Genomic DNA, 23,359 nt, shown 5'->3' with positions numbered 1-23,359 from the left:
ATACCTTAAAATTAAACTCTTTGTTTCAGTCAGTATCTAACTACATTCACTCTAACTTGAGAAAAAAACTCCAACTATGCCTGGAGAAAAGTTACTCCTGTCATGGAGCATAAGAAAACAGGGATTTAGGTGACCTTTCCTATTCAGCAGTAAAAATCTACTGTTCAGAGACCAAAACTCTTTGCTCTTAAAAAGATTGCTTCTTCCTTTAAGAAACCATTATTTTTTTTCCCAAATTCAGGTTCAAATCCAGATTTCCAAAGGATAAACTGAGATGTTCCTCTAGTGTTTTTATGTTAAGAATAAAATATATGAAAAATAGTTACATACTGTATTAAAATGAGTTAGGAAAGAAGCCTTTTTTCTTCCCCCACTATAAAATATAAAGAATAAAACTCTTCTAGAAAAAGCAGATGAATAAATACTGCATGAAACATTTCACTTAAAAGTGAAGAGTTATGCCATGAGAAGGTCATAGCACTGGTCAGATTCAGTTACCCATGATTACTTCGTGAGCTGAGGTGACTCATCATGTCCTAAGAACATAACAAAAAGTTGATTTCAGGAATCAGCATAATATCTTCATTTTCCATCAGTTTTCTTTACAGTTACACATTCTGCTTTTATAAACTGGAATAACATGCATAATAATGGAAAGGCAAACCAATTTTGGCTGGCTGAAAATCATGTACCGTTCCATAAGAGGCAAAAATTTTAAAAATTGCATAATTATTTTAGAATACTGGCAAAACCAGAAGATTGAAGTTTAACAATTGCATTAATCCAGGGATTTACTAATCACAGAATCATTTGAGTTGGAAAAGACCTTGAAGATCATGCAGTCCAACCTTACACTGACCATCTTGTCAACTAGACCATAGAGCTCAGTGTCATGTCCACTCGTTTCTTGAACACCTCCAGGGATGGTGACTTCACCACCTCCCTGGGCAGCCCGTTCTAAAGCTTATCAACACATTCAGTGAAGATATTCTTCCAGATGTCCAACTTGAACCCCTGAGGCCATGTCCCCTTGTCCTCTCATGTGTTTCCTGGGAGAAGAGGCCAACCCCCACCTGGTTGTAATCTCCTTTCAGGCAGTTGTAGAGAGTGATAAGGTCATGCCTGAGCCTCTTTTTCTCCAGTATAAACAACACCAGCTCCCTCAGCTCCATTGTCCTTCTCTGGCTTTGCTCCATCACCTCAGTGTCTTTCTTGGAGTGAGGGGCCCAGAACTGGACACAGCACTTGAGGTGTGGTCTCACCAGTGCCCAGTACAGGGGGACAATCCTTGCCCTGGTCCTGCTGGCCACACTATTGCTGATCCAGGCCAGGATGCCCTTGGCCTTCTTGGCCACCTGGGCACACCCTGGCTCATGTTGAGCTGCTGTCACCAGCAGCCCCAGGTACTTGGCCACCGTGCAGCTTTTCAGCCACTCTGTCCCAGCCTGTGGCGGTGCCTGGGGTTGTTGTGACCCAAGGGCAGGATCGGGCACTGGGCCTTGTTGAACCTCACACCACTGGCCTCAACCCATGGATCCAGCCCGTCCAGATCCCAGTGCAGAGCCTTCCGGCTCTCCATCAGATCAACACTCCCACCCAGCTTGATGTCATCTGTGAATTTACTGAGAGTTCACTCAACACCCTCATTCAGATCATCAATAAAGAAATTGAACAGGGCTGCTACCAATCCTGAGCTCTGGAAATCAGCACTCACGACTGGCCACCAGCTGGATGGAGTTCCATTCACAGCCACTCTCTTGGCCCAGCCATCCTGACAGTTTTTGACCCAGCAAAGAGTGCACTCCATGGGCTGCCAGTTTTTCCAGGAGAATGCTACAGGAAACAGTGTCAAAGGCTTTACTGAAGTCCAGGTAGACAACATCCACAGCCTTTCCCTCCTCCAGTGGGCAGGTCACCTGGTCATAAAAGGCAATCAGGTCAATCAAGCAGAACCTGCCTTTCCAAATCCATGCTGGCTGGGCCTGATTCTCTGTTTGTCCTGCAAGTGCCACATAATGGCACTCAAGATTGTCTGTTCCATGACCTTTCCCAGCACTGAGGTCAAGCTGACTGACAGACCTGTATTTCTCCAGATCCTCCTTCCAGCTCTTCTTGTGGACGGCTGTCAAACTGGCCAACCTCCAGTCATCTCGGGCCTCCCCTGTTAGACACCACTAATCCAAATCATGGTTAATGATGACAAATGACAATACTAAGAAGCTTTTGGAAAACTAGTTAGTAATGAAATTTATTAGAGGCAAAGGGTAACATTTATAACCACGAATTTTCACTGTATTTCATTTAAGTATTTAGAGCAATAACAGTCAAGTAACTATGGTAGTAGTAAAAAGGAACCAAAAGAGGATATTTTTTCTTTTATTCACTGCCCTGATAAGCAAAATAAATTTTTTTCAAACTTTATAGGCTGAAATTTGATTGAAAAGGATGAGCAGTCACAGGTTACATTTTTGATTCTGAAATTAAATCAACTTGTGAATTAATTTTAAATCTTTGTCAGTTTAAAGGCAGTTATTCTTTTTCACTTATATTTTCCTTATGGTAAAGCTAAAAGGCACATGCAATAGTTGTTTATCCAATTAGGCAAGCTAAAATTGAATACCATATTTATCTTTATTTGGTTTGTCATCACAAATGCAGACAGAATGCAATGGAAAGGAAAGCCAGGTTACATAACTCAGCAGTAAATGTTTCTAAAATAATATGCACTGTGAATGGCAGTAGGCTGCATACTGTTGGTACATAATTTATGCTGCACAGTGTGTAATGTGCTAAGTTGCTATAAAATCTTACTCCTCCGATTATCACCACAAATGTGTCAGTATTTCCAGGCCTAACTTTGTCCTCACCCAGGACATCACTTGCTCCAACCACTGCACCCTTTAATGTATTTTATATTTGCTTCTCCATAATCCAAACTCTGGAACAGTTTCAGACCAAATACCTCTTTTTTGCCTACTCCAGTCTCAGTTTTATAAGCTGTTTAGCCTACATTCACATTATAGCTACATTTATCTGTCTGATATAGTTGTGCTATACTGCCTACTGTGTCATACTGCCTAGAAACATATATTTTATGGCTGCTTTTTGCCAGTAGTCCATTCTTACCTATTGCTAACATTACCAGGAGGGTTCAGATACTGGAATTCTCACTACATTTACTAAAGTTTATGGGTTCCAAATCAAACCCCACTCTATAGGCCACCACTTTTTGGCTATTCTTTCCCCAAATCCTAAATCCAAACAGAGGGACAAAAGACACGTCCACTCCCTTGACTTGTTACACAACATTAAATCCTGGATATTCAAAACAACAAATTGCATTTCAGAAAGGTTCATATTTTTATTTCCCTACAACTCTTTCTCCCCATATTCCACGTGAAACAAGCAGGAACTGGCACATGAAGGCATACTGCATGTCTCTAAGGTACAGAAAATACCTTTAATATCAATGAACTACTTCTAAAATATTTACTTCTGCATGCTCATAGAGGTTACATACATCATGAAGCATATGACACAGGCCACAGGACACCTTTGATGTGTTGCATCAGCATTAAAGTAACATTATTAAAGATGACCAACTAGTATTTGTACTGAATAAACATAAAACTATTTGTGTCCAATGAAAGATAGTCTTTCTTTTATCTTCACTGTCATCCTTTAAAGGACATCTGAAAGTAGCATGACAGATTAAATACATACAGAACACTTTATGACAATTTCTATTCACAATAGAAAAGGATAGCAAACCTCACATGGTATGGATTTTTGAAGGTTCAGAATTAAAAGAAAATCAGTGACTGGCAACTTAACACCCTGACACTCAAAAATGCCCCTTACAGACCTACCGTAGCATGAATAAGCAAATTTGCCTAATCTCCAAGAGCTGAGACAAACAACAGCATGCTAAAAACATTTTCATTCTAAATTAAGGCCTGTGATTAGGTAAGCAGAAATGCAGGCAGAAACCATGGTATGGTTTGCATTCAGTTAGAATAGCAAATATAGAACATACAATTATCTTCCTGTCTTCCAAGCAAACACTTCTGCTGGGCTTCCCCACACAATGGGCTCACATACTGTGACAGACAGCAAGGGTTGGCAAGGAGCAGACAGGAAAGACAGGTAACCAGCTTTTAGGGAAGATGGATAAAAAACGGCCGGGTTGTTGCAAACGCCTTTCAGCAGACTTCAGTGTTCACGTTTGAAAAATGCTTAGTCAGGAGATTTAACCCTGCTGGTTAGGGAATGCTTGAAACGTTTCTCTAAGTTAGTAAAAACAGAAGTAAACCACATTCTTGGAAGACAATGGAAGCAGTTTCCCTGTCAGGTGCGAATACACCTGCAGTGTCCTTTCCAGCACACTCTGCTAAAGAAAACCGCCAAAAAGGAAGATGAAAAACATCCGAGATCTCGCTGTTAATTTGTGGGGAAATGTGGTCTGAAGCTGGCTCTCAAAGGACCTAAGAGAGGCTGACACTGTCCCACGGCAAGGCGGTACCGGCCGTAATTAAGAGCACAAACAGAGACGCGGGCAGCAGCGCGCGCCCGCTAATTGTCCGTTCGGCGCGCCGCCCCGCCCCCCGCGTGACGCGCGGCGCGCGGGCGCTGCCATTGGCGGCGCGCGGGCGGTGACGGCAGCGCGGCCCCGCGCGGCCCCGGCGTGTCCCGGCGGCGCGGCCGGCCCGGCTCTGCCCGCGCGCTTCCCGCGCAGCGCCCGCGCGCCGCCCGCCCTGCAGCCAGCCCCTCAGCCAGCCCCACAGCCAGCCCCTCAGCCAGCCCCACAGCCTGCCCCTCAGCCAGCCCCTCAGCCAGCCCCACAGCCTGCCCCTCAGCCAGCCCCTCAGCCTGCCCCTCAGCCTGCCCCTCAGCCTGCCCCTCAGCCAGCCCCTCAGCCTGCCCCTCAGCCAGCCCCTCAGCCTGCCCCACAGCCTGCCCCTCAGCCAGCCCCACAGCCAGCCCCTCAGCCAGCCCCACAGCCTGCCCCTCAGCCAGCCCCTCAGCCAGCCCCTCAGCCAGCCCCACAGCCTGCCCCTCAGCCAGCCCCTCAGCCTGCCCCTCAGCCTGCCCCTCAGCCTGCCCCTCAGCCAGCCCCTCAGCCTGCCCCTCAGCCAGCCCCTCAGCCTGCCCCACAGCCTGCCCCTCAGCCTGCCCCTCAGCCTGCCCCTCAGCCAGCCCCTCAGCCTGCCCCTCAGCCTGCCCCTCAGCCTGCCCCTCAGCCAGCCCCTCAGCCTGCCCCTCAGCCTGCCCCTCAGCCTGCCCCACAGCCAGCCCCTCAGCCTGCCCCTCAGCCTGCCCCTCAGCCTGCCCCTCAGCCTGCCCCTCAGCCAGCCCCACAGCCTGCCCCTCAGCCTGCCCCTCAGCCAGCCCCTCAGCCAGCCCCTCAGCCTGCCCCTCAGCCAGCCCCTCAGCCTGCCCGCACCGCCTGGGCCGGCCTGGTTCGGGAGCTTCCGTGATGTGCTTGCTGCTGGGTATTCTGAAACACTCGGTGTTTATCCGAAGGGCAAAAGTTTTATGGGGAAGTATTTCTGCCTTAGCTAATAATCTTCATTAAGCGCTAACCGAGACATTAATTCCAGCATCAGGAGGGAGACATGACGCAACAACCACTGGTAGAATTTATAAGTAAGTTGACTGCACTGTATTGCAAGGCAAGTAGAAAGATTTTTCAGTCAGGAAGAACTATAGACGCCTGTGATTCAAAGAGGAAACAGATGTTTTAATGATGATAAAGGGGTTTTAATACTATATGATTGTCTTTCAAACAGCCATATTTGAGAACCTACCACACAAAAACATGTTACAGCAGTTACGCATATCTTCAATAAATGATTACTGAGTTGCCATATGAATGAGAATTTTTTCAGGTCACTTGAAAGTACATAAATAAATAAGTTCCAGGACAAACAAAACATAGGAAAAATATGCCTTCGTTATTTTCTTCAAGTCAGGCAAAGAAAGACATTTAAACAACTGTGTCTTTGATATGGGAAGAAAATACTTCACCTTGCTCAAAACACTTATGTAAGAAAACATGACCATAACAATACAATTTCTATGACTTGCCTATTTTGTAAATATAAAGAAGTGCTAAACTCATATTACTTCATCACTACTATCTCTGTAAGATTTTCGTTTATCTCATAGCTCTGTTAGTCCTCATTTGACATTTATTTAGGTAAAACCATAGTATCTGATAGTTGTCACAGTATTTTGCAAACAAGCATTTTGAGTTTAACAGTCTATAATGTGTATTGATTACTCACCATATCCATGAATGCCTCCTAAAGGGGAAATTATTCACATGCATCATGTTCACAGGTCTTCCAACATTAGTGTTTTCCTTGTCAGACTGATTTATCTGTTATGGTATTCATAGATGCATGCCAGAACAACTGCATGAGCAGTCAACAGCAGGGATTATTGCAAGAATTACTGTAATCCACAAAAATAAAAATTCCCAGGATCCAGTGAAAGACTTCTCACAGGGTTTTCTAGGTACACGTCCATCCATTTATGCATCACTTGCTATTTTAAAAAAAACATTAATCAGTATACAGAAACTGTTCTGACAATGCCAACAGTTTGCCTTGATAAAAATCCAAGTGCTTTGACTGTGAATTAAAGCATCTTCATATGCAGCATTTTGGACAGTTGGAAAAGGTTAGTTAAAAGATAGTTTCTTGCCATCTGTGCCAAATCAGTGTTTAGGGAGAGATGTGTAACTTCAGATTGCTTTGCCATGTTCAGAAATGAATACTGCTTTTTCTTCTTTCTTAGACACATATTCATCAATGATCAATTTAATGCAGTTTTCCTTTCTTACAAGCCTGGGGGACAGGAGGAGGTTTAATAGCCTTGCACAGCAACCCCAAACTTCTTTCTGAATTTGATACTGTGACTTTGTTTCTTCAGCTAATAAAGAAGGAAGGAAGTATGCTTTTTCCACTCCATAGGACAGGACTACAGTTAGATACTGTCAAGGGATATGATCATGTCATGATCAAATTCATTTTTGCTATCTAACCCCGTAATAAGGCTGCCTGCTCCCTTTAAGTGAAATGACTAAGCTATTGGCTCTCACTGCAGAATCTAGTTCTGTTTTGATATTATACTGTACATAAGCCCACGTGCATCAATCTGTACGTTGCAAAACGAAAGCAAAGCTGTAAGTCCCGTGTTACCTAAGCATTCTTTCTCTGCTGTCCTTTTTTCCCAATTCAGCTCCCAGACAGTAGTTATCACTCCTTACGCTCTGGCAAATATCCTCGGGAAGATTCTTAAGCCCAGGCTACAGAGACGGCATCTATTTTGAAGCAATGCAGAGTCAACAGGCTCACACTTTCCTTTCCCGGACCAGAATTTCCAGCCTGCCCTCGGGCTGCTGGTCTCCTCGCCCAGCAGCAGCAGCAGCAGCCGCGGCAGCCCCGGACAGTGTCGGGCTGCGTGGCACTGGTCCTGCAGCAGACTGGGCTCGGCTGCGGAGAGGGCTCTGCCTGGCAGAGGCTGTGCTGGCGTCAAGGGGGCCCTCTAGGTGGGTTCTCTCGGCACCGCGCAACCTGCCCTGCCGCTCCCACCCGCCCGGGAGGGAACGGAAGGACGGGGCACTAGCGGGAGAGCCTTCCTTAGGACGGCCCGTGCCTCCCGGGTGACAAAAAAGCACTGAAAATTTTGCATGGAAGGGCAAAAATCTGCAGGAAAAGAGACGCTCAGGAAGCAGAGTTCACCACGTTCATCTGTACTGAGACGTAAAAGATTTCTGGACTTTTATACTTAAGCATAACCAGGGCATACATTGTTTGCTTGCCATTCTTCTTAGAACGTGGTTTACACCGTACTAAGACTTCTTAAACTTCTAACGACCCCTTGCCCTTTTGGACAGGAAATCCTGCAGTATGGAAGCCAGCTGCAACTTCAATGACATTAAAACGTGTGATAAGACTTTGTATTTCATTAGGGTGTGGGTGAACTTGGGAGTAACATGATAAGCTATTGTACGTCACATTTGTATAGATCCTATTTCCTTAAGATCAGTTATGTTGCTTGTCACAACTCTATTCTACAATACCCCAAATTAGCCCTAGTAGAGTTGATGCCACTCTGAAGAAAGAATAAAATATTAAAGTACTTGAATGTCACAATGTATTGACAGTGAAATGGCATTTATTTCAATTCAGTAATAAAAAGGGAGCCTGTACTGCCACACACATTTTTTATTACTGAATATTTGTATACTACTTAATTGAAGCCTTACAGCACAAAAGTACAACCAATTACAAAATTTTAAGGGGCTCTAGCATCATTTATGTTCTTCTAGTCTATACAGAAGGTGAGGGTTTGGGGTTTTTTTGTCATTTAAGTACAACCATGATAGAAAGCAGATTCTGAGAGTTATAAATAAAGAGAATGAAAATTAGCATTTTTTACTAAGATGCTACAAAACAAAATAGATAATCATTCAGTAAAGATAAATATTCGGTATGACTTCAAAGGGACCAGGTAAGCTGTTATAACTATGTTATGTTCATGCTTTATGTAAAAAGCACCCCTATCACACACATCCCAGTTGGTTTGGGAGTTTATACCAGCGACATTTGAAGAGAATATGAACAAAACTCTGAAAGCTACAACATCACATGATTAATCTGAATATGAAAAAAATCACATCTATTCCAGTTGTCGACTGCTTTCTCTAAGGTAGATAAGCTTATTATGAAATATTAACTGCACCAAATGCTACACAAATCTGCACCATCATTACTATTTCATATTGCAGTTATCTCACTGCATACTTGCCAGATCACTCACAGGCACTGACATTTTCAACACTAGACTTACATAATGACTTGTACTATCTTGAGAATAGCTTCTCAGCACTGACCTGTCACTCACCACATTTTAAATCTCAGAATGAGTCTATTCTGCATATGTGTTACAATTTCTCTGTTTGTCTTTAGTGTTAAGTTCAGCACAAAGCCTAGCACCCATTGACTCAGCTAATTTCATTCAGAAGCAGAGTTGCAGAAGGAGTGTGGGCGTATACAAAGTTACTATACAGTATTACAAACCAGTTAAAGAACTCACCAGCAAACTGGAATGCAAAATATATGGGCTTTCCAGAGGAGGGATAAATTAAACTAGAGACTTTAACCAGTAAAATAGGTTGACGTGTGAAATTCTTCCTGTTCAAGCCCATAATAACTTGCCAACCACTTTGCATTAAAAAAAAAAAAAAAAAAAAAAAAAAAAAAGGCAGCAATTTGAAGCAGATTTTCATTTGATTCCTTGGTTACCAGAACAGTGCTCTGACCAGTAGAATTTAGACTATACAACAGTGCAGTCCATCTTCCCCATTTGTGCAGAATCTAGACTAGGCATAAAGAAATTGGAGGGAGAATGACAGAGACACAAACAGAAGTTACAAGTGATTATGACTCTTCTCTGAAGCGGAGGAACCCTAGACTCCAGTCCTTATACAAAGTCTTCTTGAGTATTTTCCACTAAAATGAATTAGGACAAAGTATGTTTGTAGCAGGAACCAGATTTTCGGAAGCACTTCTCATTTCCAATAAATATTTGCATTGGACTACAGAATGAGGATCTATCCTCTTTCTCCCTCTTAATAGTCTTGAGAATCTTTCATTTCTTATTGCCCAGTGAAACATCTAAAGACGGAGGAGTAAAGAATATATCCTATAAACCTTTTTTTAATCAGCCTGTTAACATTGCGAAAGTGCTAACACCTTTCCATTCTGTTCTTTTGGGGAAGGAGAACCAAAGAGAGGATTATTTGCTTCTCCATTTCCAGGTAGTCTTCCTCCCACAGCACTCAGCTTTTCAATTACTAGCCATACCAGAAAATTCACTTAAAAATTGACTAAGGTCTGTGTTAAACTGAAGTCCTCTAGAGTATTTTCTTTGCTCCCCTCTTAGATGCAAATGCACTAGCAGACACCAGAGGAAGAGTTTGCCTTGTGACATTTCTGGCCATTAGCCTGTACAGAATGGTTTGGGTTGGAAGGCACTTTTAAAGGTCATTTAGTCCAAATGCCCTGCAATGACAGGGACATCTGCAACTAGATCAGGTTTTTCAGAGCCCTGACCAACCTGACCTTGAATGTTTCCAGGGATGGGTCATCTACCAGCTATCTGGGGAATCTGTTCCAGTATTTCACACTCATTGTAAAAAATTTCTTTCTTAACACCTATTCTGAATCAACACTCTTTTATTTTAAAACCTTGTATCCCTTATCCTATCACTTCAGACCTTTCTAAATGATGATAGTACTAAAAAAGATAAGAACTGTTGTTCTACCAGTATTAGATTTTAATATAAAACTCAACAAAATCAATGAAAATACATGATACAGACATACAAGTCACGAGAAGAAAACTGCTCCAGGCACATATAGAACTAACATTTGTATGCCTAGATTGAGTGCAGATTTTCCAAAGATAATTTACTGCATCTTTTAATTTTTACAAGTGGAGGGCAAACAAAAATAATTGGATTAAATATTTTGTTTAAAATACAATAGTACACAGGGCAATACACGTATCTGGAAAGGTAAAGCTAATACTTAAAGCAATGCTGAAAAGTCATCTCCTTATATGAGTACACAGAAATTTCATCAGTGTCATTGTTAAATAGTAATAATGACCAATGCCAGATTTTTTGAGACTATGCAGGATGAGCTGGTGACTTAAACCAGTAGACTCTGGACAAGTATCAATAAAAAAACCTCATCAAACTTTTTAATTGCATAAAAAGTTTCAAAATGGCCTCCAAGTAACGAATGGTTGTGGAGCCTGAAATATGCTACCACTAACAAGGAGAGTTTCTGGAGATCAACTACAGTGCATGCAAGAAATAAGTTGCTAACATATATGACCAGTGCAGAAAGTAATTTCAAGCTTTGGGAAGAAGGCTGAAATAAAAATTCTCATTAAAAAAAAAAAAAAAAGGATAGCATTTTTGCCTGCATTATTAAGAAAAAAAAAACAAAAACAGATTATTGAAAACAGAAGGAAAGAACTGAAAAAAAAATAGCAGTCATCTAAATCCTAATAGGTATTAATCTGCAATATTATGGAAATATAACTGATGGGTGTGATGATTCTCCATATTTAGGATTAATTTCTATATTCCGAGTGTTTGGATGTCACCATTATTTATAAATTTTCAATGAAAACCACATAGATTAAAATATCAGCATGGTTAATGAAATGGTAAGAAATGTGTCCCACTGCACAGAGTTGAAGGAAATCATCCAAATGATAGGTCTTTAGTCACACAACCTTTTAGGTCCCCACAAGTTATCTTCAGTAATAATAGCATAGAAAGTAAAGGCACAAATTTATCTCATCAGAATCCTCATCAGAGTGAGCAGATAAACCCAGTAAGTGCCTTAACGCATTTTAGACTTCTTTGCTCACCAGCAAGTGTTACATGAGTGTATGTCAAGACAAGAAACAGGATTTTGTCCTGTGTGCTTTATCTGCCATCTACCCTGTGAGGAAATTAGCTCTGTATTGGACCCCCTTCTGGAGAAGGGAAACTAGATCTTCAGAAAGAAAAGCCTGTGGAACTTAGAAGCACTTGGTACAAGCAGTCCAGATAACAGTAGTTTGTCTCTATTCTTCCTGTACAGTCTTGTTACATCCCTACAGACCTTCCACCCTCAGATATTTTCATGACAAATCATAAGACAAGCCACATGCATTTGGTGTCATGCTATAGAAATATCATCCCAGTGGGCTCTGACGGAGTCTCACATGATTTCAAAGACTTTGAACTGAAAAAGACAGAGAATTTGTTTCCTGTACCCAGAGAGGTCTAAATGAGTGCTATGCAGTGGGGAAATAACCCACACCACATAACTTGCCCTGAGGGCTTGAGAGCTTAAAGTCATAATTATCTCATTGAAATGACTACTAAAAGAGAAAACTTCAAACAACATGTAGTTCACTTTTGAACAACAATCATGAATTAGGTAATGTTGTTAAGAGCTTGCAGCCATCCCTTAAGAACAAAAAGAGCTTAGTTATCAAGTATATTTTTGTTCTGAAAATGATGTGCTGAACTATAAATGTAATTTGAGCAGAACATCCTCCATCCAAGCCCCAGCCCTTTTTGAAGTCCAACAAATCTTCAGGTCAAAAACTTTGAAAAATGAATATTTTATATGTCTTCTATTAAATTCTTAGCTTGTTCTGTGTCTCTTTTCCTTTCAATTAGAGCAAGAGATTTTTTCAGGTAATCTCATTTTAAAATGTAAAATCTCCTCAGGTGTACAAAAAACAATTATTGTTCCTCATTTCACTTGGTAAACATCAGTTGTTGTTATACTTTTATTGTGCCATTTATGTCTTATAACTGATATAAAAAGATCCTTAAGGCTGCATAGATTTAAACTGGCATAGAAGGAGTGGTGTGGACAATGCCAGGGTGTCTCAGGGAGATTAAACTACCTTTTGATCTCATTTGAAGAGAAATAATCTTACTGTCCTGAATACTACTGATTGGTGATACCTGAAGAAAAACAACTGTCCTTCATAGCAACATGCCTCCCTAGATTAAGCACCACTGGTTTTGCTCAAAGACTCATATCTTACCTATTGGATAAGAGAGGGTTCGGATGCCTTAAAGATCATTCCAGAAATATAAACAGAAACTTTACATTTATGCAAGAGAAATGTAAGTAAGAACTGCAGATTATTGTTCTCTCTTTTCTGATTGTACCCTTTTCCCCATCCACTGACTGACTAATGAATCTTCTTTGCCTTAAGAAAAGCAAGAAAAGCAACTATTCTAGTTTGCTGACAGAATACAGACTTAACATATTAAAATGAGTCACAGTTTAGACTCATGTTTATCAAGTTATTTTGATAGCTATGTTCTAGCTATCTTATTTTTGGTCAGAAGCAGAGCTTGAGCTCTCTGTAAGGAGTCATGTTACTTCTGTGGAATATGGTAACACACTCACAGTTTGGATGTATATCTGCTGTGAAACAGGAAGTGACCTCCGGTAACCAAAAATTCTAAAATTTTACCTCAGTGAAAATATTAGGTATGCCATGGACAGTTTGGCAGCAATTATTCAAGAAAACAAATAGTATGTTTTCACAACTGTAGAATGGAAACAATGAGAAAATGATGACAGTTTTTTTATTTATATAGTGGTAGCAAACTGAATTCAGAGTAGATACACTTCCAGCAAATAGTCATGACCTGTTCTGTAATATGAAGATTATTGTGCATTATTTTTGGTCAACTGTATTTCAAATAGAACACTGTTCAGAATACTTGAATCTTAAATGACAAGGTAGGATGAAACTTTACTTGGTAATACTTTTTGTTTGATTTTTTTTTACCCTATCTGGTAATGTTTGCATTACATTCACTACTTGGTTGGATATTAGTGAAGATGGCTTCTTCCTATATTACCAAGCATCATATGTTATTCTGAAATAAATACAAATATATTTTGTAAAAGACATGATAATTATCTTAATTGAACAATTCAGTTATGATTTACAAAAAGAAACTGAGCAAAATGACTTTTCTTGACAATTCTTGTGGAATGTTACTTAGACATACTTTTTTTGACACTTTCCTATCTAGGTAGTTTCTTTTCTTGGATGGGGAAGGAAAAGAAGTAGAATGGGCACATGTAGAATGCAGGACTTTGGGGGGTTTTTTTCTGAAATTTCATTTCTCCTAATATATCTTATTTTTCTATCAAGTGTGCTTTTCTGATGTCAAATAGTTCAATCAACTAAATTTCAAATTATGATTTATAATATGGTTTAGACATTTGAATAATCTTCTTAATAATCTCAAAAAAAGTTCTTAAAGATCTAAGTTGTAGATGACCCATCAGAATCATTAATGAGAAGATTTCTGTTTTGTCTGGAGCTGTTTATTCATCAAAAATATTGCTTGCTATTTTTTAGAGGGAAATAGACATACTGCAATTCTTTTCCTTTTAAGGAATGAAAACTAGTATTTCCTGTGTGAAGATCCTTAAAACTTCTTCAGATACCTTAATGAATTTTGCAATATGTTATTTTCATAATAAATAACCTAGATGTTCCAGCTTTCTATCAAATTGAAACCTTCGTTATAAATTTTCTGAGGAAAAAAACCAAAAATGACAGACACTACTATAATTTCTTTTTGAAATCGGAATATGAAGTTGGATATTTGAGAGGTAATGTGCACTAATGAATGAAAATCTTTTTGATTTGTCCTGATTTGCCTTGGTTTTGTTGCTTCTAATTTTATTTATGAGCAAATAATTTCTGCCTGTTTGTAACTTAGTCATCAATAAATGTATTATGTCAAAACCTTCAGGCCTTGCAAAATCAAATCATTTCAACATTGAGCGCATGTCATAAAAAAGGTTAGCAATTATGAAAGTAATATAAGTAGTGTTGAGTCACTGAACTTGCCTTTCACTTGTGGTCAGCCTATGCTCATTGTCATCAATAGACTTTCTGTTATCTTTCATAGTTCCAAAAAATTTCAGGATGTCAAATCTGTAAACTTTACACTCCCTCCTCCTGACCACTGCAAGATCCTGTAATCTGATTCTTCTCTATAGTGGTAGTTTCCTAACACTGAGTCATATGAAAACATCACTAGTGCTCTCCATGAATAAAAGTACTAAGTGAAATATTTGAACTCTAGTAGCATTTTACTTAGGAAATAATATTTACCTTCTAAAAGTCCTTTATTTCTTCTGTTACTACCTCCAAATCTGCCTTAGAACTCTTTACTTATACTCATGTTTTCTATTTTAAATAGCAATTTCCCAAGTAACATCATAGCAGAGATCACCTCTATGAGTCCACCTACTATTTTGTCTGGAAAATAAGATTGCAGAGAGCAAATTAATTTAGTAAACACATAAAAATTTTATCCAGTTTTATATTTGTCTTGATGACTAGTAACTCTGGTCTTCAAGAATTTCTTTCTTTTTCTTTCTTAAATGAAAAAGGCAGTGTACCTGTCTAGATCACTTCTGATCTCTTAAAATACAAGTAACACGTTTAATATTATTCTGTTCCTGATTTTATAATCTTATTAACAATTCCTACTATAAGAGTGAGATTTCCTGTACCAGTTCTTTCAAAGTTCTTGAACAAAGATCATCCTGTCCCCTTAATTTAAGAGCATTATTGCCTGAGATTTGCTGCCAGATAAATTGTGGCAATTTAGATTTAAATACCTTTTTTCTATTATTTATCATGCCTGTCCTGATGCTTAAAGTAATTTTCCTTATTAACACTATGCACCTTCTGCTTTCTGTTGATTCATTGAATATTGGTCAAGAAATTGATTATGTTTATCTTGTCAGACTATTCAGTCCTTACCATATTTTACAGATGGATTTTTTGCAACACAAACATGAGAAGTTTTAAGTTTCTCATCATAATTTCTGGTACCGATTCCAGGAAATATTCACCCAACACATTATTTTTGCCTCTGTGGAACACCTTCCTTTTCATGTCCAGTATTATTTTCAGTTCATCAAACTGTAATTCCCCTGCATCTACCAGTGGGTGTACAGATCCCAGAGAGCTAATTTATGCAAGCTGACACTTTGTTTTTTTCTATTTGCCTTTCTCATATGTCTCTAGAACCAGTCCAAAAACATCCAAGGGTCCACAGATCACGTTTCATGCACAAATATATGATGCTTCCACCTAGCTTACACACATGTACTAATAAATAATGCTTTAGACAGGAGTCATCATGATAACTACCTTTGGTACACAAATTCTTTTTTTTCCATTTTGACAGATGTGGACAAAACATAATGTATAATTGAGTATTCTATGTCTGGCAAATTCTAGCATTAAGTGACAACTTGTATTTTGACAAAGATACATATATTTGTAACTTGAATTAGAGTACAAGAACTAAAACTCATAATTGAAAAAACATTGAAGCCAGAGTCAACTTCTTAAGTAAAAGCTGTTTAAGAATTAACACATAATTTAAATTGCTGAGTGCCCAAAGGGAAGCTAATTCAGGTAACAGTTCTGTTTCCCAGCTGCAATAATAGGAAAAAAACCCTAGACTTTATATAGTATTAAGAGTTTCTCACTGTCCTAGGAACAGTATACAGAAGTTGTTCTAATATATATTGCTGAATGAAAAATTGTGTGTGCCTATGTAGCTGGGATGTACTTATGGACAATTACTTAATAGTGGAATAGTATTTTATAACTACATAGAACCACAGATGCTTAGGGTTACTGAGAAACATAGAAAAGACAAGATCTTTATCTCAAATATTTTACAGTCCTAAAATAAGTAGAAAACAGAGGGAAATTATTATTCATTGCATACAGAAGTGGACTAAAACGTTCTTAACAGAAGCAGAATAATAAGCTGATTACGAAGTACTTAATGAGATTTATAAGATGAGTATGGGCCAATATTCCCTGTATACAAAGCCATTCTTAGTTTCTTTTTAATTTATTATTTAAAGGAGTACAATAAAGAGCAAACATGTGACAATTTAAGTAGCAAACCTCTCTGATTTGCAGACTGAAGTACAAATTTGCATGAGATTATAGCAGCTTTTTCTAAAGTTTGAAGTCCAAATCCTACTGCATTTACATCACTAAAAATGCTGAATACCCCATGCCATCCATGGTGTTAACCACTAACTGTGTGATTGTGAGCAAACTGAGGAGGTCTGAAGCCTCACTGATTATTTCCTCAAATATATTTGTGAGAAATTGAACTCTTCCCTCACAATATACCTCAGCCTGCTAGAAGTATAATGCTTAGAAACTGCAGCTTTTAGGAAGCACACAATACATAAAAACACACCTTTTTCCTATATGCTCCCAATGTTTTTGAAGAACAGACTCCTAAATTGATTATCTCTGAAACAGGCAACAACTTCAGGTACAACAGACTACAGACTTGTCTCTCGTCAGTTTATTGAAATAATCTTCAGAGAAATCCCTCCATTTTGCAAATTATTTAAGTCAAATGAGATGGTGAAATGCGATGGGACCCATACACTTTAAGTCAGACATATATTTGATGTCTTTGCAGGATCAGTTGAATCTAGGCCTGGTTCCCCATTATCCGTGAAGACTGATGGCAAGGCATTGCACTATATCCTATATTTACATACTAGATTTTAGATCTAGCCAGGGAAATTGAGAATTAAATTATTGCTGCAAACGTAAGACACCTCTTTGACATTTGATAATTTTTCTTGCATCTGATGACTGAAAAAAAGGAATATATCACTGGTACAAAGGCAGACATCAAGAGGTCCACTCAGAAAATTAGGTCTCTAAAGTCACAGCCTCTGGTCACTAATTAACACTTGGGAAATTTGGAAAGCTCTCATGACATAAATTGGTTTTATGGTATTTTGCCAACATAACCCATGAGAAACATGGAAACTTGTTAGCATTATGGAAAGCCAAGGTAGCACTGCTTGAAGTATAAACACTTAGCTGTAATGCTATGTTTGGGCCATAGTGACTGCACTGCTTTTGCTATTTATCCAAAAATACAGATATTAAAAAAATGTCTCAGTAATAAATGTAGACAAAATCTAAAAGATTAGAAGATTCATCAAGAAAAAAGATACATTTTAAAGTTATTTTCCCCTTAATATACATTTCGCAGGCTTACTTTTAATTAAAGTTACCAGAACACTATTATTTCCTGGTATTCTGATAAGTAACCATCATTCGTCTTAAATCAAGTTTTAAAAGCTCTTACTTATGTGTGCCTTCACATGAAATTCTCCAATAAAGTTGAATATGGGATAAATTTACTAAAATAGAGAAGAAAGAGAGCATGCTTTCAAAGTCTGTTTTGCTGATGTTCCCTATTTTCAAAACTGGGCAGATAATTTTTGGTAATTAAATGGAATAAAAATGCCCATCTGAATAAATCCCAAATTTTTTTTTCTGAGAAAATGATTCCCATAACATGTATTTTCTGGAGGGTTCTGAGAAGACTCTGATATTTTCTCTCTATAGCTTGAAAGCTTGTGTGTATGAAGGAACAGAACAGATGTTATTAGTAATCATAGGCCACACAGTGATTTTTCTGAGTAAATGACATTGTCCTTAAAGTCGGATATCTTTACCTTCTCAAATATTCTCTCTCAGTTAATGTAGGTAACTGGGGACAGCACCATCTCACCACTCCCTACAGAATGACAGTGAAGTTATACACATAACTTCTTAGTGCCCTCAGGATTTGCATGATAAAATAATGAAACAGTAGTACATGCCCAAGGTATTTTTTGTGTGAATTAGGCAGATAACTCATTGTGGAAGTGATCTTTAAAACACAACATATAAGACAGAAGTATGATATGTGACTTAGTTTCCTACTGCAATACTAAGCTAAAACTGAAAAGCTACTGAATGACTTCTTCAAAAAACACTGCTTTATGTTGCCAACTAAATAAACCTGTTACCAAAATGCAATGTATCATTACAACTAAAGCCTGATGCAAACATCTGAGTATTTTATATCTTCTCACAATACTTTGTCAGGTTCTAAGTTTAAGCTTATTCCAATACTGAAATAAATAGAAAATTGTTGCTTTACTATTTTCTCCAATTTATTAATACACATCACTGCCAGTTCATCCAGAGAACTATCACTTTCTACAAAATACTCGGTGGAAAAAAGATTTCATACCTTTCACTTTACAGGGGTGAAACAAATCCTTTATATTATTTTATAGATCTCTGTTATTATGATCACAAGTTTACTACTTATAACATTGGAAAATTTCCAATTTTTTCAAGTGAGGTTGAGTTGAAAAATGCTTGGTAAAAACGGTTCTAAACACTCATTTAAATCAATGTTTAAACTCTAAAAGTAAAACTTAGACTACTTGAAAAATTAAGGGGTTTTTTTTTCTGGCTGTTGTTTGATCACTTAAAAGGCCATGGTGCAATACCTTCTTACTAAAAAATTGAATAGGAGTTTTGATTAGTTTGGCCCAAAAGTGAAGGACAAACTAATATTTGTCAAGACTAGGAGAATAACAGAATTACCTAAATTAAGAATGAACATTGAAATTGTCCTCTAAAGGGCTGGACAGAGAGCAGCTCCACTGAATGGATAAGAATTTGGAAAGCTCAACAGTTGGAAAAATCAGGCTGATTGACTATGTTAGTAACACTGAAACCCAGATTTGATTTTATTTTTTTTCATTGGAACATGCCATATTAAATTACTGCAGAAATCATATCCGACATAAAATTGCTCGTTGCTACTTCAAGAAGGAGATAGGTGTAGAATTCATCTAAGCAGAAACTGTGACATCTGTATGGAAGAGAATGCTAACTAAACCCAGGATCACCTGCTCCTCTTCTCAGTCTAGTCCTTAGAAAGCAATAATCAGAAAGGGACATGAAACTCCCTGTTTCATTATTTGAGCAGCAGGTACCTCTTTTTTGCTTATTCTTTAGAGAGCTCACCACTGAACTTCGTTTTATATTATTTCTTATATGGAACAAAAATTTGAAAACATCTGAAAACCTGAAAACATCTCTAGATACACAAGCAATAAAGTTCACAGGAAATTTTCAAACTTATTTTACAGTTACTGTTATAGCAATACCTATTTAAAATAAGTAGGCATGTAGTCATTGTAGAATAAACATATAGAATAAAATTCACTTTTTTCCCAGATGTCAAGAAGCAAAGTTGTGTTTAATTGAAGATTTCTAAACTGAGAGCTGGTGCACTGTAATAGACCCAAATGGAATTTTTGATGGTAAATCCAGTGACATGAAATCTTGGTATGTAGGCTTCCTATAATTAATCCAGGATGTTTAAAGTTTTTACTTGTAGCCACTAGTGCAACTTATCCTAACACAAAAGCATGTTTCAAATAATTTCATATAAATTTATTAGAAACTAAAAGGCAGAAATTGAAGTTCATTGAAACATTAATTCACCATGGTTCCACTGGTCGAAATATAGTTATACATGCTATTCTATGATGTTTCATAGGCTTATGGATATCTTCTGAATCCTTCATTTACAGTGCTTTTCATTCAGTCTTTTTACATTTCTCCATGCTAACATTTCAACAGTACACAGATATCTTCTACACATAAGGAATTAATATACCATATAAGAAACTATTAAAGCTTTTATAAAAAAAATATGCATAAACGCTGTCAAAAAGGATGACAGAAAGTTTCAATATAATTTTTTTTTATTTTAGTATTGTACAATACCTGATCTGTCCTACACAAAGAAATCACTCCCAGAAAGCACATTTTCAGTCTCATTTAGATCTCTTACATCATTTTGCAAAGATTGATTATTCTTTATAAAGTGTTTTAAAGATGTAAGGCTAACTGTGGCTGCCAAATATAATTAATCTAGTTAATACACCAACAGTGAATGTAATACTGTTCAATAATAAATTCCTTTGTAATACTTACAATTGACCAATTGCAATTAACCAGTAGAGTGTGCTATTTTTAAACTGTGACAAGCCTCCTGGAAGGTCATTTCATTACCCTTCATGAATTTTTTTAAGATTCTACATGTAATATGACAAAATGGAGAAAAATCTGAACATTTTAGGAACCAGTACTTATGTAGTTAAAGACTTATACAATCAGCAAGATTTTAATGTGAAAAAAATTATTGTTTAAAATATTTTGAAACCATCAGTTCTTAATGAACAGAGTTCTTAATTAACAGAGCTGAAGACTGTACAGAAGAGCTTTATTTTCAGAAAGTAGTCATGGAACTGGGATCTTCCATGCATATACAAGGAAGATCCTATGACTGGTAGTGGTTTATATTACCTATGCACTTAATACCACACACTTCAAATTATTTTATAAAATTTCAGAATCATTTGATAGAATTTCAGAATCATTTGATAAAATGTCTTTGGGTTCGGACAAGGAATTTTTATGGAAACAAGCTTCTTCATCTGCTCTAAATTTATTGTGATGTTTTAAATATTGCTTAAATTACATTGACCCAGACGAAATATTTAGATACGCCCTCTTTTTTTATAGCAATAAAAAGACAGCTGCCATAAGATGCAGTCTGCCTTATGCACTGATGTTTTAGCTATGAAACTGGTGGCAGTATTGAAACCAGATGGAATTCAGTCACATCTGAAATCATCATCATGCAAATATTCATTATAAAATATATCAGTATCAATACATAAGATTTTTTAGAAGTCTGAAGATGTAAACAAATCTTGTAAAATTTGAGGCATGTTCTTAAGGAAGGCTTAAGGATATGTTGTTGTTCATGTGCATTTTAGATAAGCATACAGTTCAGTCTGGTAATGGAGACTGTATATTTACATTCATTTTTCTAGGAAAGATACTTTTTACATTGGATTCTGTAATTTTTCATTGTTCATAAAAAGCTTTTTTTTTCCACACAATTCAATTTAATTCAGGCACGAATGCAATGAAAATATAATTACAGATTTGGGGGGCAAAATTAATAGCTTCTCATATAAGATCAACACTCCCTCCTCCCTCCAGCACTAGATTTCTATATTTTTACTTATAAACTCTCAAAAGTTCTAGAAAATAGTCTCTTTTTTTGAGTCTTACATGTGTTCATATGATAACTATTTTGCAAGTGAGTAACATTTCTGTAGAAATCTCAAGGCAACATCTGGAGGACACAGATTAAGCATTTTCTAAAGTACATAGTCCATCTGTATACATTCAATAAAAGTTGTGTAACTTTCAGGTCTCTAGGCAATTTATAGGCACACACACAGGCCGAAATAACTGAAAATACTACAGCATGATCATGTTCAAGACTGTGCCTGGACCACCTGGTGATTAGCTCACAAGCATACTGAAAAGAAAGCTCTTAAGTAATAACATATTTATTCCAGAAAAGCAATGATCTGAAACAGCCAATGTTCGTAAGAAATTATAAACATCCAGACTGCCAAAAGTAGAAGCCCTTATCCATGGTACAGAAAAGATTCTGGCACAATTGAGCAAAGCATGTAGGAATGCACTGTAAAGGTATGCTGCATCTTTTGGTATGTTTGTAAAAATGGAAAATATAAATTGGCTGGCTTTCTTTTGAAGAAAAATAAATAAATTCTTAGGATGATCAGTCAGTTCTGGTTTACTGCTGGTTTTTGTTTGTTTTGTCTAAGTTTTATTTCTGTGGTTTGTTTGGTTAGTTTGTTTTCAATGTAGAGAGACAAGCAATGCTTCACTGATCAACATTTATACTGAGCTGAAGGTCAGACTGTCAGCATTTCTGCAAGCCCATATATCTGAATTAATAATTGCCTTTCAGGTACTGGTGAGCTACAAAATCATTGCAGTGCCATTTAGAATCATGAAGGCATAAAACAGCCCAGGTTGGAATGGACTTCAGAAGATCACCTTGTCCAATCTTTCATGGGAAAGAGATCTTGTATTTGATACAAAAAAAATAAAAAGAAAAATTGTTACAAAACAGAATGGAGGAGCTGGAAACACAAAAAAATATTTTCTTATTCTTATTATTATAGTCCCCTGGAATTGTCTGTTGGATATATAAAGTATTGCAGTTCTTAAATTTTAAAACTGTGAGAGATCACTATAGGCAGCAGTTTTCAAAAAGAAACAAATGTCAATAAAGTCTAGCTCATGAACTCTTTCAGTTATCCCAGTAAAATGTAGTTTAAACTTTTCAGTTGCTTTCTTGGTTTTTCTTTCCGTTTTGAAGGGGTTTTTTTGGTTTTGTGGGGCTTTTTGAGTGAATAATTTTAAAGTATCTTATGTATCTTCCTAACTTGGTACAGTGATGGAAGATTGTCACTGTTTCCCCTGCCAGGTTAAAAAGCATATAAATATTAAGTATTTTGGTGCTGTGCTCTCTCAGGTAGTCTTTCCACAGTTAATATCCAATTATTATTTTTTAAATGATCTAATTTTAAAATAAATAAATTATCTTTTATAGGATGTGGTGTGGTTTTGTCCAAAAGTGTCTGCTCAAAGCTTTGGTGCAGGCAAATTGTAGTGTATGCTTTTCCATTTGGGCAATAAATTCAATTCCAATCATCAACAACAACAACAACAAAAACTTCTCAAGAACAAGATGAATCTTTGTTATAAGGGTTTAGAAATAAAAATATTAAAGTAGGACTATCTTACTAGCTTTAAATGTAGAACTGTTCCTATTTAGTCCTTTGATAAGTCCTGTCCTGTACCAGTCCTGTAGATGGCACGAAAATACTCTCCATACTTCCAAATCATTCTTTGAAACATCTGTGGACTGCACTTTTTTAAGTAACAGTATCAAGAACTCAATGACCTTCTGGTT

General features: G+C 37.5%; 1 protein-coding gene across 2 annotated transcripts in view; it reads right to left on the bottom strand.

Annotated features, from left to right (window-relative positions):
* The window catches only part of LOC125319585 (cAMP-specific 3',5'-cyclic phosphodiesterase 4D), a 368,051-nt gene that overhangs the window by 248,844 nt on the left and 95,848 nt on the right, over positions 1-23,359 (bottom strand). The window contains exons 1-2 of one of the 2 annotated variants that reach the window (XM_048290863.1): positions 7,206-7,767; positions 6,288-6,549 (exon numbers count right to left, since the gene is read on the bottom strand). The exons of the other annotated variant lie outside the window; for it this stretch is intronic. Of the exons in view, the coding sequence (XP_048146820.1) occupies positions 6,288-6,334 (47 nt within the window). The 5' untranslated portion in view covers positions 6,335-6,549; positions 7,206-7,767. Of the gene's footprint in view, positions 1-6,287; positions 6,550-7,205; positions 7,768-23,359 lie in introns of those variants that run through there. 2 annotated transcript variants of the gene reach the window in all.

Source organism: Corvus hawaiiensis, chromosome Z (assembly GCF_020740725.1).
Source record: "Corvus hawaiiensis isolate bCorHaw1 chromosome Z, bCorHaw1.pri.cur, whole genome shotgun sequence".
NCBI classification, from domain to species: Eukaryota; Metazoa; Chordata; class Aves; order Passeriformes; family Corvidae; genus Corvus; species Corvus hawaiiensis.
This window is presented reverse-complemented; position numbering and strand designations above follow the sequence as displayed.